The sequence below is a fragment of the Coenobita brevimanus genome, chromosome 54, assembly GCF_032717465.1.
Source record: "Coenobita brevimanus isolate Jiangsu-jjx chromosome 54, ASM3271746v2, whole genome shotgun sequence".
Lineage (NCBI taxonomy): Eukaryota > Metazoa > Arthropoda > Malacostraca > Decapoda > Coenobitidae > Coenobita > Coenobita brevimanus.
The window spans coordinates 25,683,182-25,696,660 of record NC_137007.1 but is presented as its reverse complement, the minus strand read 5'-3'; the positions used below and the strand labels follow the sequence as shown (position 1 = coordinate 25,696,660).

The following is a 13,479-nucleotide window of genomic DNA, read 5'->3' as shown; positions in this document are numbered from 1 at the left end:
TGGAATGTCTATTCCTTCCAGGCATTGCAGCCATTACTAATACACGGCACCCCTATCATTAGAACAGACCTATGCAACACAGCTAGGCACATAAAGCAATCATGAAACAAACATTATCAAACCCTCTTCAACAACATCCTACCTCCACACATTCCAGCACTAGCAGTGAAGCAGAATCTACATACAGTAATATGTGCAGGGCAATACAACACCTTGATCAGAACATTATATTACAAGCCACTTAAAATGGAACTGATCAAGTTCATCTGGTTATATTTAGATCAGGACACCACCCAGACCTTTTCAGTTACCAGTTTTTATTCAGGTTGGAAGTCACAGATGACATGTGCCCTGCTTCTAGAATAAGTCCACATAGCATAACCCACATCATGGAGTACTGCACAGCACATACCACACTAAGACTCAGATACAATATGATGATACAGGGAACCCATTGGATGACCCTATAGGGGCAGTTGCTTACCTGCAGTTGCTTGGTGTGCTTAGCCAGACAGACCATGGTAAAGCAGCAACAAGAACAATGACTGCAGTTATACCTGCCAAACTTGTCACCTTTCCATTTCTCACTCCAGCATTTAAGCCACTCTATTCAGTTACATAGCAGTCTTTGCGTCATGAAGATGGGCAAACGGGTGGGAGTTGGGAGCTGGAAATTCATCCCCTTTTTGTACCTCTGTTGATTTTTGTACCTAATGATGTAAAGAGCTATGCTGTGGATCTGCCCACCCTTTGTCAGTGTGCAAATTTGGACAAAATGAAGGTTAAAGTTTGCTTCCCTCCATGTACAGGGTACGGTCATCAGAGTTACAGCTGTGCAAGGTGAAGGAACAGGCCAAGCGTGATGTAATGGCTCTCCAGCAGTGTTTGGCTCAGGCTGAGGAGAGTCTCAGAGATGAACAGTAAGTGACATATTGAAGTTTGTTGTGCGTGCATTTTTTTTTTTTTTTTTTTTTTTTTTTTTTTTTAATAAGTGATTTTAAATGTAGGTGGTAGGTGGGGTTGCCCATCATCCACTCACTTAGTGTAGTGGTACAGTACTCTGTTCTTAGGGTAGCTGTACACTGAGTGGCAAGCCAAATGATTTCCTGTAAACCAGGAAAGCATTTACAATGCTGCGTGGTAACCTTATAACCAACCAACATGTATTCCCTAGTGACAATAAGTGGGTTGGCAGAGGGTTAGTTCCCCTCCCCGGAAAACAACTAACAAAAAATATGAACAAGAAGCCTCAGACCAGCACTGACCAAAAGGTGATGACTAAGGACCAAACAAAGGACATGGTATGGATTTTGACATGGAATGTAAGGGGTGCAAATGATGAGGTGAAAGAGAGAGAGATTGTCCAGGTAAAGAGGATATTTATGGATTAACTGAAACTAAATGGAGAGGTGAGAGCGTGAGAGAATGGGAGTATGGATGGGGTATATATGTGGAAGTAGGTGAGAATGAGAAGGCCAAAGAAGGAGTGTGTATTGTTGTGAGTAACAGATGGAAGGAGAATATAAGAGAATATGGGTCCATTGGCTCAAGGTTTGTGTGGATAAGATTGAAAGTTGAACTACAAATGTGGGCAATTGTGTGCGTGTATGTGCCAACGGAAGATTGTGCAAGCAAAGTGAGAGAAGAGTTTTGGACAAATGTGGAAGCATGCATGGAAAAGTTTGAAAGGAATGAGAGAGAGTTTTTGATTGGAGATATGAGTGGAAAAGTAGGGAATGTGAAGGTGGATGGAGTAGTTGGTGAGTGGGGTGTGCCTGCAGAGATGGATGAGAATGGCAGTGCTTTAGTGGACATTTGTGCCGGGAAGGGATTGTTGATAGCCAATACTCTCTTCAGGTACAAAATGATCCACAGGTATAAGTGGCGAATGATAAGAACAGTGGGTGGTGAACTGAATGAACAGAAGGCAGTGATTGATTATGTGTGTGTGGATGATAGGATGAGAAGGTGTGATGGATGCAAGAGCATATAGAGGTTTGGGGAGTGGACTTTCTGACCACCACTTGGTGGTGGTGAGAATTAAGGTCCATATGAAATGGAGAAATACAAGAAGGGAAGAACAAGAGAAAGTAGTTCATACAAGGAGGGTGGAAAGGTTATAAGTGGATGGAAAAAAGGCAGAATGTAAGAGAGAAGTGGAGGGGTGATTGGGTAAATATTGATTGGAGCAGGTAGGGTACATGGAAGGTGTGTGCAATATATTCACGGAAGAAATCAGTGCAGCATGTGAGGTGGTGTGTGGGGTGAAGAGAAGATGAAAAAGGGTGCAGGGAACAGCATGGTGGAATGAAGATGTAAGACAGGCTGTGGCACAGAAGAGGAAAGCTTATATTGAGTGGATGAGAAACAGGGGCGTCGAAGAAGTTGAGAGCCGGAAGAGAGAGTTATATGTAGAGAGGAAGAGAGAGGTGAAGAGATTAGTAAGAAAGAGTAAGAAGAGAGTGGATGAGGAATTTGGAAGGAATTTGAGTGTAAAGTGGAGTGACTGTAAGAAAATGTTGTGGAAAGAGGTAAAAAGAGTTAGACAGGGTGTCAGAGAAGTTAGTTGGGGAGTGAAAGATAAAAATGATAGATTACTGGTGGAGAAGGGAGAAGAAGTGAGCAGATGGAGAGAATACTTTAAGGAACTGTTGAACACAGAGGATGAAGGTAATGTGAGTATAAGTGGCTGGGGAATGGCTGGGAGAAGGAGGGTTGTGAGAATAGAGGAAGAAATCAGTAGGATGGAAGTTGTGGAAGGAGTGAAGAAAGTCAAAATGGAGAAAGCCCCAGGAATTGATGGAGTGTGTGGTGAAATGCTGAAGCATTGGGGAGAGATAGTAGTAGAATGGATGTGGAAGATGTGCAGATTGGCCTGGGAGGAAGGTAGAGTCCTGGAGGATTGGAAGTCGGGTATAATTATTCCGTTGTACAAAGGAAAAGGGGAAAAAGAAGTGTGTGATAATCATAGAGGCATTTGTCTTCTTAGTGTAATAGGAAAAGTATATGGTAGGACACTTATTTACATAGTTAGGAAAATAACAGAGGAATTAGTTGGAGAAGAATAGGGAGAATTTAGGAAAGGAATAGGTTGTGTAGATCAGATATTCATTCTTAGATCTTCAGTGGAAAAGTCTCTAGAGAAGGGAAAGAAGTTATATGTGGCCTTCATGGCTTTGAAGAAAGCATATGACAGGGTGGATAGACAAGGAGTGTGGAGAGTATTAAGAATATATGGAGCAGATAAGAAGTTGCTGAATGCCACCAAGAATATGAATGATAGTGCTAAGGCTGCAGTGATTGTGGATATTGAACTGAGTGAATTTTTCTTTTTGAAGGTCAGATTGAAACAGGGATGTGTCATGTCTCCATGGTTGTTCAGTCTGTATGTGGATGGGGTTATGAAAGAGATACCGTAATGCAGTGGATGTTGGAGTGTCCCTAATGAGAGAGGGCAGTGTTTGGAAACTCCCTGTACTGTTTGCAGATGATACCATATTGTTAAGTGAAGATGAAGGGGAGCTGCAAGGCTATGTGGTTGAGTTTGGGAAAGTGTATAAGAAACAGAATGTATGGGTGAATATGGGGAAGAGTAAAGTTATGTTCTTCAAGAGGACTGAAGTCAGTGATTGTACTATGAGGTTGGAGGAGGTGGAAATGGAAAATGTGAGTATGTTTAAGTACTTGGGTAGTGTGATGAGTAAGGATGGAAGTTTAGTGGGTGAAGTGCATAAAAGGGTGCAACACAGAAGAAAGGTTACTGGTTCCATGAAAGCAGTGATGAGAAACAGAGAAATGAGCATGGCTGTGGAAAAGTTATTACACAACAGTATTGTGATACCAACTCTGACGTATGGAAGTGAAGCTTGGACGTTGTTGGAGGGACAGACGTCAAGAGTGAGAGCAGTCAAAATGAGTTATTTGAGAGTAGCATGTGGAGTCACATGGAGAGACAGACTGATAAATGAGGAAGTGAAGGCGCATTGTGGTGTGGATGTGGATGTGGTAGGAGGCTTTAGGAGAAACACACTGATGTGGTTTGGCCATGTGGAGAGGATGGAGAGTGAGAGACTGATGAGGAGATTGTATGTGAGTGAGGTGGAGGGAGGGGGAGGGCAAGGATGAGATGGAGGGATGGAGTGGAGAGGTATTTGAGAGAAGGGGGTGTGAGCTGGGAGCAGGGCAGTGAAATGGCAGGGGACAGAGCGACATGTAGGCAGTTTGTTTGTGGCCACCCCTTATGGGATTAAAGCATCTGGCAGTGGATAGATAGATAGATAGATTTGAAATGTATGATTGAAGATAATGAAGAAAGAATATTGTACTACCTAGGTTTTCCTCTTTTGTTATAGTAGGGGAAAAATAGAGTACATAATGAGGGGACATTCCTCCTTTGCATTGGCATAAGGATGTGGCACTCCTGCTGCCTAGCACATTGTGTTATAGTGCAGTTCCCCAAATCTAAAATGGTTGGGACCAAGATGCTTTTAGAAAATTACATTTTTTGAAAACTAAAAACTGTGCATGTTTAACATCAGTTATATGTATTGACACCCATGTAATTGTCATTCACTGCATCCATTCTCAAATTTGTTATCCTACTTTCATGGTCTTGGTGGTTCAGGTGTGAATAATTGCTAATAAACAGTGTTGATTATTTTGGGACAGAAATGCAGAATAAAAAATTAAGAAGCCAGTCTTGTAGTTCAAATGAGTCCAGCTTGAGATTGGTTGGGTTACTGTAAATAGCTGTGACAATATTTCGTTATAACAGTAATCCAGGAAACTAAAATAGGAGTTTATTGACAGTAAATAAGAGGTGCTACCCAAAAGATTGGGGAATTTGAATATCATGCACGAACCAGATGTAGTATTTCGCCATTAGAAGAGTTGAGCAGTACCCTGTGTGAGCCTTTGTGCAAACAGCAGGCAAGCTGAGAGGCCTGCTCTTGGGTTACATGCAGTTTTTTAAGGTCATTTTGTAAGGTTATGTTTTAGCTGTTCCGCAATTTTATCTCCAGCTGAAATGGCGGATTTTAAGGAGCAGAGACTGCATCATATTTAGCTTTATCATAAAAAAAAGAAAAATGCTCCAGAAACCCACTTAATGCACAAAGAAGTGTTTGGTGATAATGCTGTGAGCCAAAGCAAAACTTTTTTGTGGTACAAATGCGTCTAGGATGGACAAATGTCTGTTGATTGTGATAAGCATTCTGGACAACCGTCAACAAGTACGACACCGAGAAACATCACAAAAGTGCATGAGGCTATCCATGCAGACCATATGCAAACTATCCATGATGTTTGTGAGATTTTAGGATTGTCATATAGGACCATTCAGTGCATATTGTCACATGTTTTGAACATGAGACCCATTGCTGCAAAATCTGTTCCGAGATTGCTGAGTAATGACCAGAAAACACTGTGATGCAGTTTACAGCAGAGAGCTCAAAGATCAAGCCAGAGACGATCCCAGCTTCATCTCCAATATCATAACTTGTGATGAATCGTGGGTTTATGGTTATGACCCTGAGACAAAGCAGCAGTTATCACATTGGAAGTCTCCAAATTCACCTCGGCCACAAAAAACATGTCAAGTTTGCATCAGTAAGAAGTTTTTTTTTTTTTTTTCCCCATCCAAGGCATTGTCCACATGGAATTTCTCCCCACTGGTCAGACTGTAAATGGCGAGTTTTACTGTGAGGTTTTGAACGCATGCGTCCAGACAGGTGGAAGAACAACGACTGGGTTCTCCACCATGACAGTGCACCTCTCCACACATCATTTGTTGTTTCGCAGTTCCTGGCTTCCAGAAAGATAACAGTCATTTCTTATATATCTTCCCTTTTTACCTGATCTCATCCCCTGCAAATTTTTCCTGTTCCCCAAGATGAAATTCCGGCTGAAAGGGTGTCATTTTGACACGATTGAGGAGATCAAGGTAGAATCGCAGGAGGTGCATACCAGAATCATGCTTGAGGACTTCCAGGGATGTATGGAATCTTGGAATAAACACTGGGGTCGTATACATGTCTGAGTGGACTACTGCACAGGAGACAGTTGAAACTAGGAGTTTGTTATTTTGTTTGTTTGCATGTTTATAAAGGCTCCAACATGCTTGCATGTGTCAGCGTTGGTCACCTAGTGGCAGCTGTCCATGCTGCTCGATTTCTGTCAGCCACCCTATTCAGTCCCTTTATCTATGAGTTCACACTGTAACCTCGTGCCAGGTCTTTTTTGGCCTGCCTCTCACAAGCTTACCCCCAATGTTTACACATCTCACTTTCTGCACCCTATTGTCATCCCCCATCCTCTCCACATGCCCACATCATCTCAATCTATCCCTTCTCTTCACAACACCAACACACTCCAGTCCCATCCTTCCCTTCAACTCTTCAATCATAAACCTAGCTCCCCTGGGCTCATGTTTAAAGATGCACAACACATCCTCCTGATCATTGTCATTTCTCTACATTTGAGCCTACAAATATGCTCTTCCTTTACTGTTCAGGTCTCACTATCATGCAGCATTACACTCCTAACACATTTCACATACAAAGATCCCTTAGCACAGAGGGAGTCTTCTTAGTGTAAGGTGAGGCAAAAACTTCCTGAACTTCTTCCAACCACTCCTCACTCTAGCCACAGAATTAGCTCTGTCCCCATCTCCAGCACATAACATGTCTCCCAAGTAAAGAAAATCTTCCATACACTCAAGAGACACCATCAAGATCAATCCTTTTATGCCTGACAGTGTCCACATGCTCTCCTCAGCACACTGCACACATGAAAACAGCATTATCATGCAGTCTACCTCTAATACCATTACATCCCTTATGCACCCTCTTACCAAAAATAGTGCTAAAGATGAAATTACTTCCCATGCCCATGTGGCACACCACACAAGGCCATTCTCCCTCTTCTTTGACTGCATTTTCCCACCAGCCCAAGATACCATCACTTTTGTTTTATTTGGATTTACTCTCAAGCCCTTGTGCCCCATACCATCCCTTCATTTCCTAAATCTTTCCTCTGCCTTCCTTTCATTCTCTGCAATCAACACCAAGTCATCAACATACAACATCTTCCAGCGGAGTCCATTTCTGATGTCACATGAGATGGCTTCAGGCACCATGGTAAACAATAGGGGCTCAAGACTGACTCCTGATTCATGCCAACATTTATGGAAAACTCATCACTCAAATCTCCATTCATTCTTACCTGGGTGAGAGCACCCACATACATAGCCATAACCACTCTAACCAGCCACTCTTCAGTCCCAGGCATTCTCTTTGCCCACTTCACCACCTCCCAAGGGACTCTGTCAAAGGTCATCCCCACATCAACAAAAGCAAAAGTACAAATCTCTTTTCTTTTCTGTATAGTTTTCCTGAAGCTGTTGGACAATGAATATGGCTTCAGTGGTCTCATTGCCTGGCATAAACCAAAATTGCATCTCATTATATTCACTCGTTCCCTGATCATACCTTCTAGGACTCTGTCTCCATTACCTTCATTATCTGATCCAAAAGTTTTATGTCTCTATAATTTTCTCTTTCCAGGGAATCACCCTTCCTCTTGTACACATTTACAGTTACACTCTTCAGCCAGCCATCTGGGACAGCACACTCATGTATAATTGTATTTTTCAAATCAGAAAGTAAACCCACTCGTGTATCGCCTGAGCCTTGAGCATGTCAGCAGTCAACCCAGAAAGACCTGCTGCTTTCCCCAGCTGCATCCTGTCTATTGTCTTGCTCACAGTAGCAGCATCAGTCAAACTCCAAGGGCCAAACACTGGATCTGCTGACTCCAAACCTTCTTTATTTCAGTCAAGCTCATCATTCAGCAACCAGTTATAATGCTCACTCCAGGCATCTGTAATATCCTCACTGTTCACCACTACCTTTCCTTCATCATTCTTCACACACTGCTCACCTATGATGTCCTTGTTTTCCATCTTCATCTGATTTGCCACCTTAAGTTTCATATTCTTCCTTTCAGTGCAGTTTGGGTTATGTAGTAAACGTCTCTGAGACCTAGATTTTGCCCTGTACACCCATACCCTGTTATCTGGCATATCGTTAATCAGCGCTTCGCTAGACTGAACACAAGAAATAGGGGAACATTCTCACAGTACAAATAATCTGAATGTCCTTTGCCTCACTAGACTGACGCCCCGCTTCCCTGGGTTTGATACGAGGCTCTCTCGGTCCTCTCATCATTCCTGCATCCCCTCTCTTCTCTCGTTCCATCCCTCCTCCATTCCCCACCACACTCAGCATTGCCAGGCATGTTTCCCTCCCTGTCCCCCTGCCCTTCCCCACCCCTGGTTGTCTCCCTATCCATCCCCCCACCTTTGCTTGTCTCTTGTGTGTGTATTTACCTATTTGTGTGTGTGTGTGTGTGTGTGTGTGTGTGTGTGTGTGTGTGTGTATTTACCTATTTACCTATTTGTAGTATACAGGAATTGAGCAGTGCTCATGTTGTCCTGTCTCCATATCCACATTAATCAAGTCTACCTTTACACACATGAATGTTTTTCTCATGCACCACCTCTTTGTCTAAGTCATTCCAAATATTTAGATATTTACCTAATATACCTAATTGTGATATACACGGAATGTACTATGCTCGTGGGTTTCCGTCGCTGTTTCTCAATAAGTCGAATTTAGCTTTAAACTCGTTTAAGTTTTTAGACTGGACGATCTCTTTGTCCAGGCTATTCCATAAGTCTATACTTCTGTAAGGAAAGCTATATTTCTTGATATCCTTCAAGCAGCTTGACTTTTTCAATTTCATTCCGTGTCCTCTTGTTGCTCTTTTATCCCATACAAACAGATCTTCTTTGTCAATTTTATCTACTCCCACCATGGTCCTGAACACCGCAATCATGTCTCCCCTCTTTCTCCTTTCCTCTAACGAAGGCAAATCCAGTTTTTCCAGCCTCTCTCTCTATGACAGGTCTGTCAGACTGGGGACCATCTTGGTTGTTGTTCTTTGTATTCTCTCAATCTTGTTTATATCTTTCTTTTTGTGTGGGGACCACACTACCGCTGCATATTCTAACCTGGGGCGGATCATGGCCACTATCAATTTTTTCATCATTTCCTCATCCATATAATGAAATGCTACTCTTACGTTAGTCAAGCGTTTATAAGTCTCTCCAACTATCTTGTTAATGTGCTTTTCTGGTGACAAACTATCTTGGACCAGCACTCCCAAATCTTTCTCTTCTGTCCTTTTTGTGATTAATTCATTACCCAAAAAATAATTCAGTGATGGTCTCCTGGTACTTTTACCCATTTCCAATATTTTATATTTCTTTACATTAAATTTCATTTCCCACGTCCGGCTCCAATTGTGTATCCTATCCAAATCCTCCTGCAGTATTTTACAATCCTCCTCAACCTCTATCTTCCTCAAGATCTTTACATCATCAGCAAACAGACTTGCATAACTGTTCACTCCATCTACCATATCATTTACGTAAATCAGGAACATTACTGGCGCCAACACTGAGCCTTGAGGGACTCCACTTGTTACTTCCCTCCATCCAGACATCTTTTCCTTTATTACTGTTCTCATTTGTCTGTCTCTCAAAAAGTCTCTCATCCATTCCAGAAGTTTCCCCTTTAGTCCTCCTATATATTCTAGTTTCCACATTAGTCTCTTATGAGGTACCTTGTCAAAGGCCTTCTCTAAGTCTAAGTACACACAATCCACCCAACCATCTCTCTCCTGTATCACATCAATCGTTCTTGAGTAAAAGCTCAACAAGTTAGAAACACATGACCTTCCACTTCTGAATCCAAACTGACATTCAGCCAAAATATTCATCTCTTCCAGATATTTTATCCATCTGTCTTTCAGGATTCTCTCACACAATTTTGCGACCATGCTGGTTAGAGACACTGGTCTATAATTCAGGGGTTCTTCCCTGTTTCCTCCCTTGTAAATTGGTACCACATTTGCCCTTTTCCATTCTTTTGGCACTTTCCCCTCTTCCAGTGAGCATACGATTAAGCTGTGAATTTTATCCGCCAGTTGTTCTCTGCATTCCTTCAGAACCCAATTAGAAATTCCATCAGGTCCTGGGGCTTTCCTTACATCTTGAGTTTCCAGTAATTTATACACTTCCTGTACCTCCACTTTTATATCTTTCATCACCGGAACATTTCTCATCACTCCCTCCCTTTCCACAAACTCCTTTTCTTTAGTGAAAACTGACTGGAAACGTTTGTTCATTATTTCTGCTTGCATTGCCGCATCCTTAAAGACCTCTCCTTCTACTTTCAGTTTGGTGATTCCTTCCTTTTGTTTCAGTTTGCCATTAACAAATCTATAAAACAGTTTGGGTTCATCCTTGCATTTGTCAATTATACCTTTTTCAAAATTCCTTTCTTCTTCTCTACGTATTCTTGTGTATTCATTTCTTGTTCTTTTATATTCTTCCTTTGTTCTGTCATTACCTGTGTGTGTGTGTGTGTGTGTGTGTGTGTGTGTGTGTATTTACTTATTTGTATTTACCTATTTGTAGTATACAGGAATTGAGCAATGCTCGTGTTGTCCTGTCTCTATATCCACATTTATCGAGTCTACCTTTACACACATGAATGTTTTTCTCATGCACCACCTCTTTGTCTAAGTCGTTCCAAATATTTAAGTATTTACCTAATATACCTAATTGTGATATACACGAAATGTACTATGCTCGTGGGTTTCCATCGCTGTTTCTTAATAAGTCGAATTTAACTTTAAACTCGTTTAAGTTTTTAGACTGGCCGATCTCTTTGTCCAGGCTATTCCACAGGTCTATACATCTATAAGGAAAACTATATTTTTTGATATCCCTCAAGCAGCTTGGCTTCTTCAATTTCATTCCATGTCCTCTTGTCACCCTCTTATCCCATACAAACAGACCTCTGTCAATTTTATCTACTCCCACCATGGTCCTGAACACTGCAATCATGTCGCCTCTCTTTCTCCTTTCCTCTAAAGAAGGCAAATTCAGCTTTTCCAGCCTCTCTCTCTGTACGACATCTGCCAGACTGGGGACTATCTCGGTTGCTGTTCTTTGTAATCTCTCAATCTTGTTTATATCATTCTTCTTGTGTGGGGACCACACTACTGCTGCATATTCTAACCTGGGGTGGATCATGGCCACTATCAATTTTTTCATCATCTCCTCATCCATATAATGAAATGCTACTCTTATGTTAGTCAAGAGTTTATATGTCTCTCTAACTATCTTGTTAATATGTTTTTCAGGTGACAAACTATCCTGGACCAGCACTCCCAAATCTTTCTCTTCTCTCGCTTTTGTGATTGGTTCATTACCCATCAAATAATTCAGTGATGGTCTCTTGGTACTTTTACCCATTTCCAATATTTTATATTTCTTTGCAGTGAATTTAATTTCCCATATCCAGCTCCAATCATGTATCCTATCCAGATCCTCCTGCAGCATTTTACAATCCTCCTCAACCTCTACCTTCCTCAAGATGTTTGCATCATCATCAAACTGACATGCATGACTGTTCACTGCATCTACCATATCATTTACATAAATCAGGAACATTACTGGCCCCAAGACCGAGCCTTGTGAGACTCCACTTGTTACTTCTCTCCATCCAGACATCCTATCCTTTATTATTGTCCTCATTTGTCTGTCTCTCAGAAAGTCTGTCATCCATTCCAGGAGGTTCCCTGTCATCCATTCCAGGAGGTTCCCCTTCAGTCCTCCTATATGTTCTAGTTTCCACATTAACCTTTTATGGGGTACCTTGTCAAAGGCCTTCTCCAAATATAAATGCACACAATCCACCGAACTGTCTCTGTCCTGTAGCACGTCAATCACTCTTGAGTAAAAGCTCAGCAAGTTGGAAACACATGACCTTCCACTTCTGAATCCAAACTGACATTCAGCCAAAATATTAATCTCTTCCAGATATTTTATCCTATTATCTTTCAGGATTCTCTCGCACAATTTTCCGACCATGCTGGTTAGGGACACTGGTCTATAATTCAGGAGTTCATCCCTGTTTCCTCCCTCATAAATTGGTACCACATATGTTGTAGGTGGTGGCGACCATCATCCACTCACATGATGAAGTGCGCCTACTTCTTCCTTAGTCTTTATCATTCTTTGTCTGTGTCTGCCCTCCTCTCTTCCTATTTCTCCCATCTTTCCTGTCACTTCAGTTTGCTTTTCTTTCCTTTACAGGTGGCATTACACTGAGTGACAAGCCAAATGGTTTCCTGTAAGCCAAGAAACGATTTACACCACTGGGTGGTAACCATATAACCAAACCATACATGCTCCCTACTTGTCAGCAAGTGGGTTGGTGGAGGATTAGTGCCCCTCCCCATAAAACAAATAACTCAAAGTCAAATGGCCACCCCTTGCTCTTCACAACATTCAACAACTTCCCATCTGCTCCATATATTCTTAATACTTTCCACAATCCTTGTCTGTCCACCCTGTCATATGCTTTCTCCAAATCCATGAAAGCCGTATACAACTCCTTTCCCTTCTCTTGAAACTTTTCCACTAAGGATCTAAGAGTGAATATCTGATCTATACAACCTCTTCCCTTACTAAAGCCTCCCTGCTCTTCTCCAACTAATTCCTCTGTTCTTTCCCTAACTCTGTCAATAAGTATCCTGCCGTACACTTTTCCTATTACACTAAATAACTACACAAAATTCAGAACAAAGCTGTAAGAATTATTAACAACCCTACAATTACAAATAAATTACCTCTCCTACAAGTAAGAAGGAATGTTGCCTCCCTCGCATTATTTTACAGATATTTTTACAGCAAATGCTCAGATAAAGTTGCATCCACTGTGTCATCTCTCCACACCTTCCCCTGTGCTACATGGGCATCTGGTGTATGCCGATGACTGGACTGTCTATCTGTCTGCCTATCTATTGCCAGACGCCATACTCCTGTAAGGAGTGGCCATTTGACTTCGAGTTATTTGTTTTACGGAGAGGGGCACTAAACCCTCCTCCAACCCACTTGTTGACACGTAGGGAGCACGTATGATTTGGTTATGTGGTTACCGCCCAGCGTTGTAAACAGTTTCTTGGCTTACAGGAAACCATTTGGCTTGTTACTCAATTTAAAGTCACCTGTAAAGGAAAGAAAAGCAATGAGAAGTGACAGGAAAGATGGGAGAAATAAGAAGAGAGGAGGGCAGGCACAGAAAAAGAATGATAAAGGCTAAGGAAGAATTAGGCAGCACTACATCAAGTGAATGGATGATGGTCACCACCACCTGCCACACACTTACATTCCCATATTGCAGAACTTCTGCTTATCAAAATTCTTTCATTCCCCGAACTGCAGTTCTTTGGAACTCGCTTCCCCAAAATAGTTTCCCCTCAAACTTCAACCAACAACAGTTCAAGTCCAAATGTTACAGATTTTTGATGAATAATTTATTATTTAATTTGTTTTCCTTCCTCTGT

General features: G+C 41.7%; 1 protein-coding gene across 1 annotated transcript in view; it reads left to right on the top strand.

Annotated features, from left to right (window-relative positions):
• The window catches only part of LOC145401057 (uncharacterized), a 601,394-nt gene that overhangs the window by 274,135 nt on the left and 313,780 nt on the right, over nt 1-13,479 (top strand). The window contains exon 5 of the mRNA XM_080273430.1: nt 810-920. Within this exon, the coding sequence (XP_080129556.1) occupies nt 810-920 (111 nt within the window). The remainder of the gene's footprint in view (nt 1-809; nt 921-13,479) is intronic.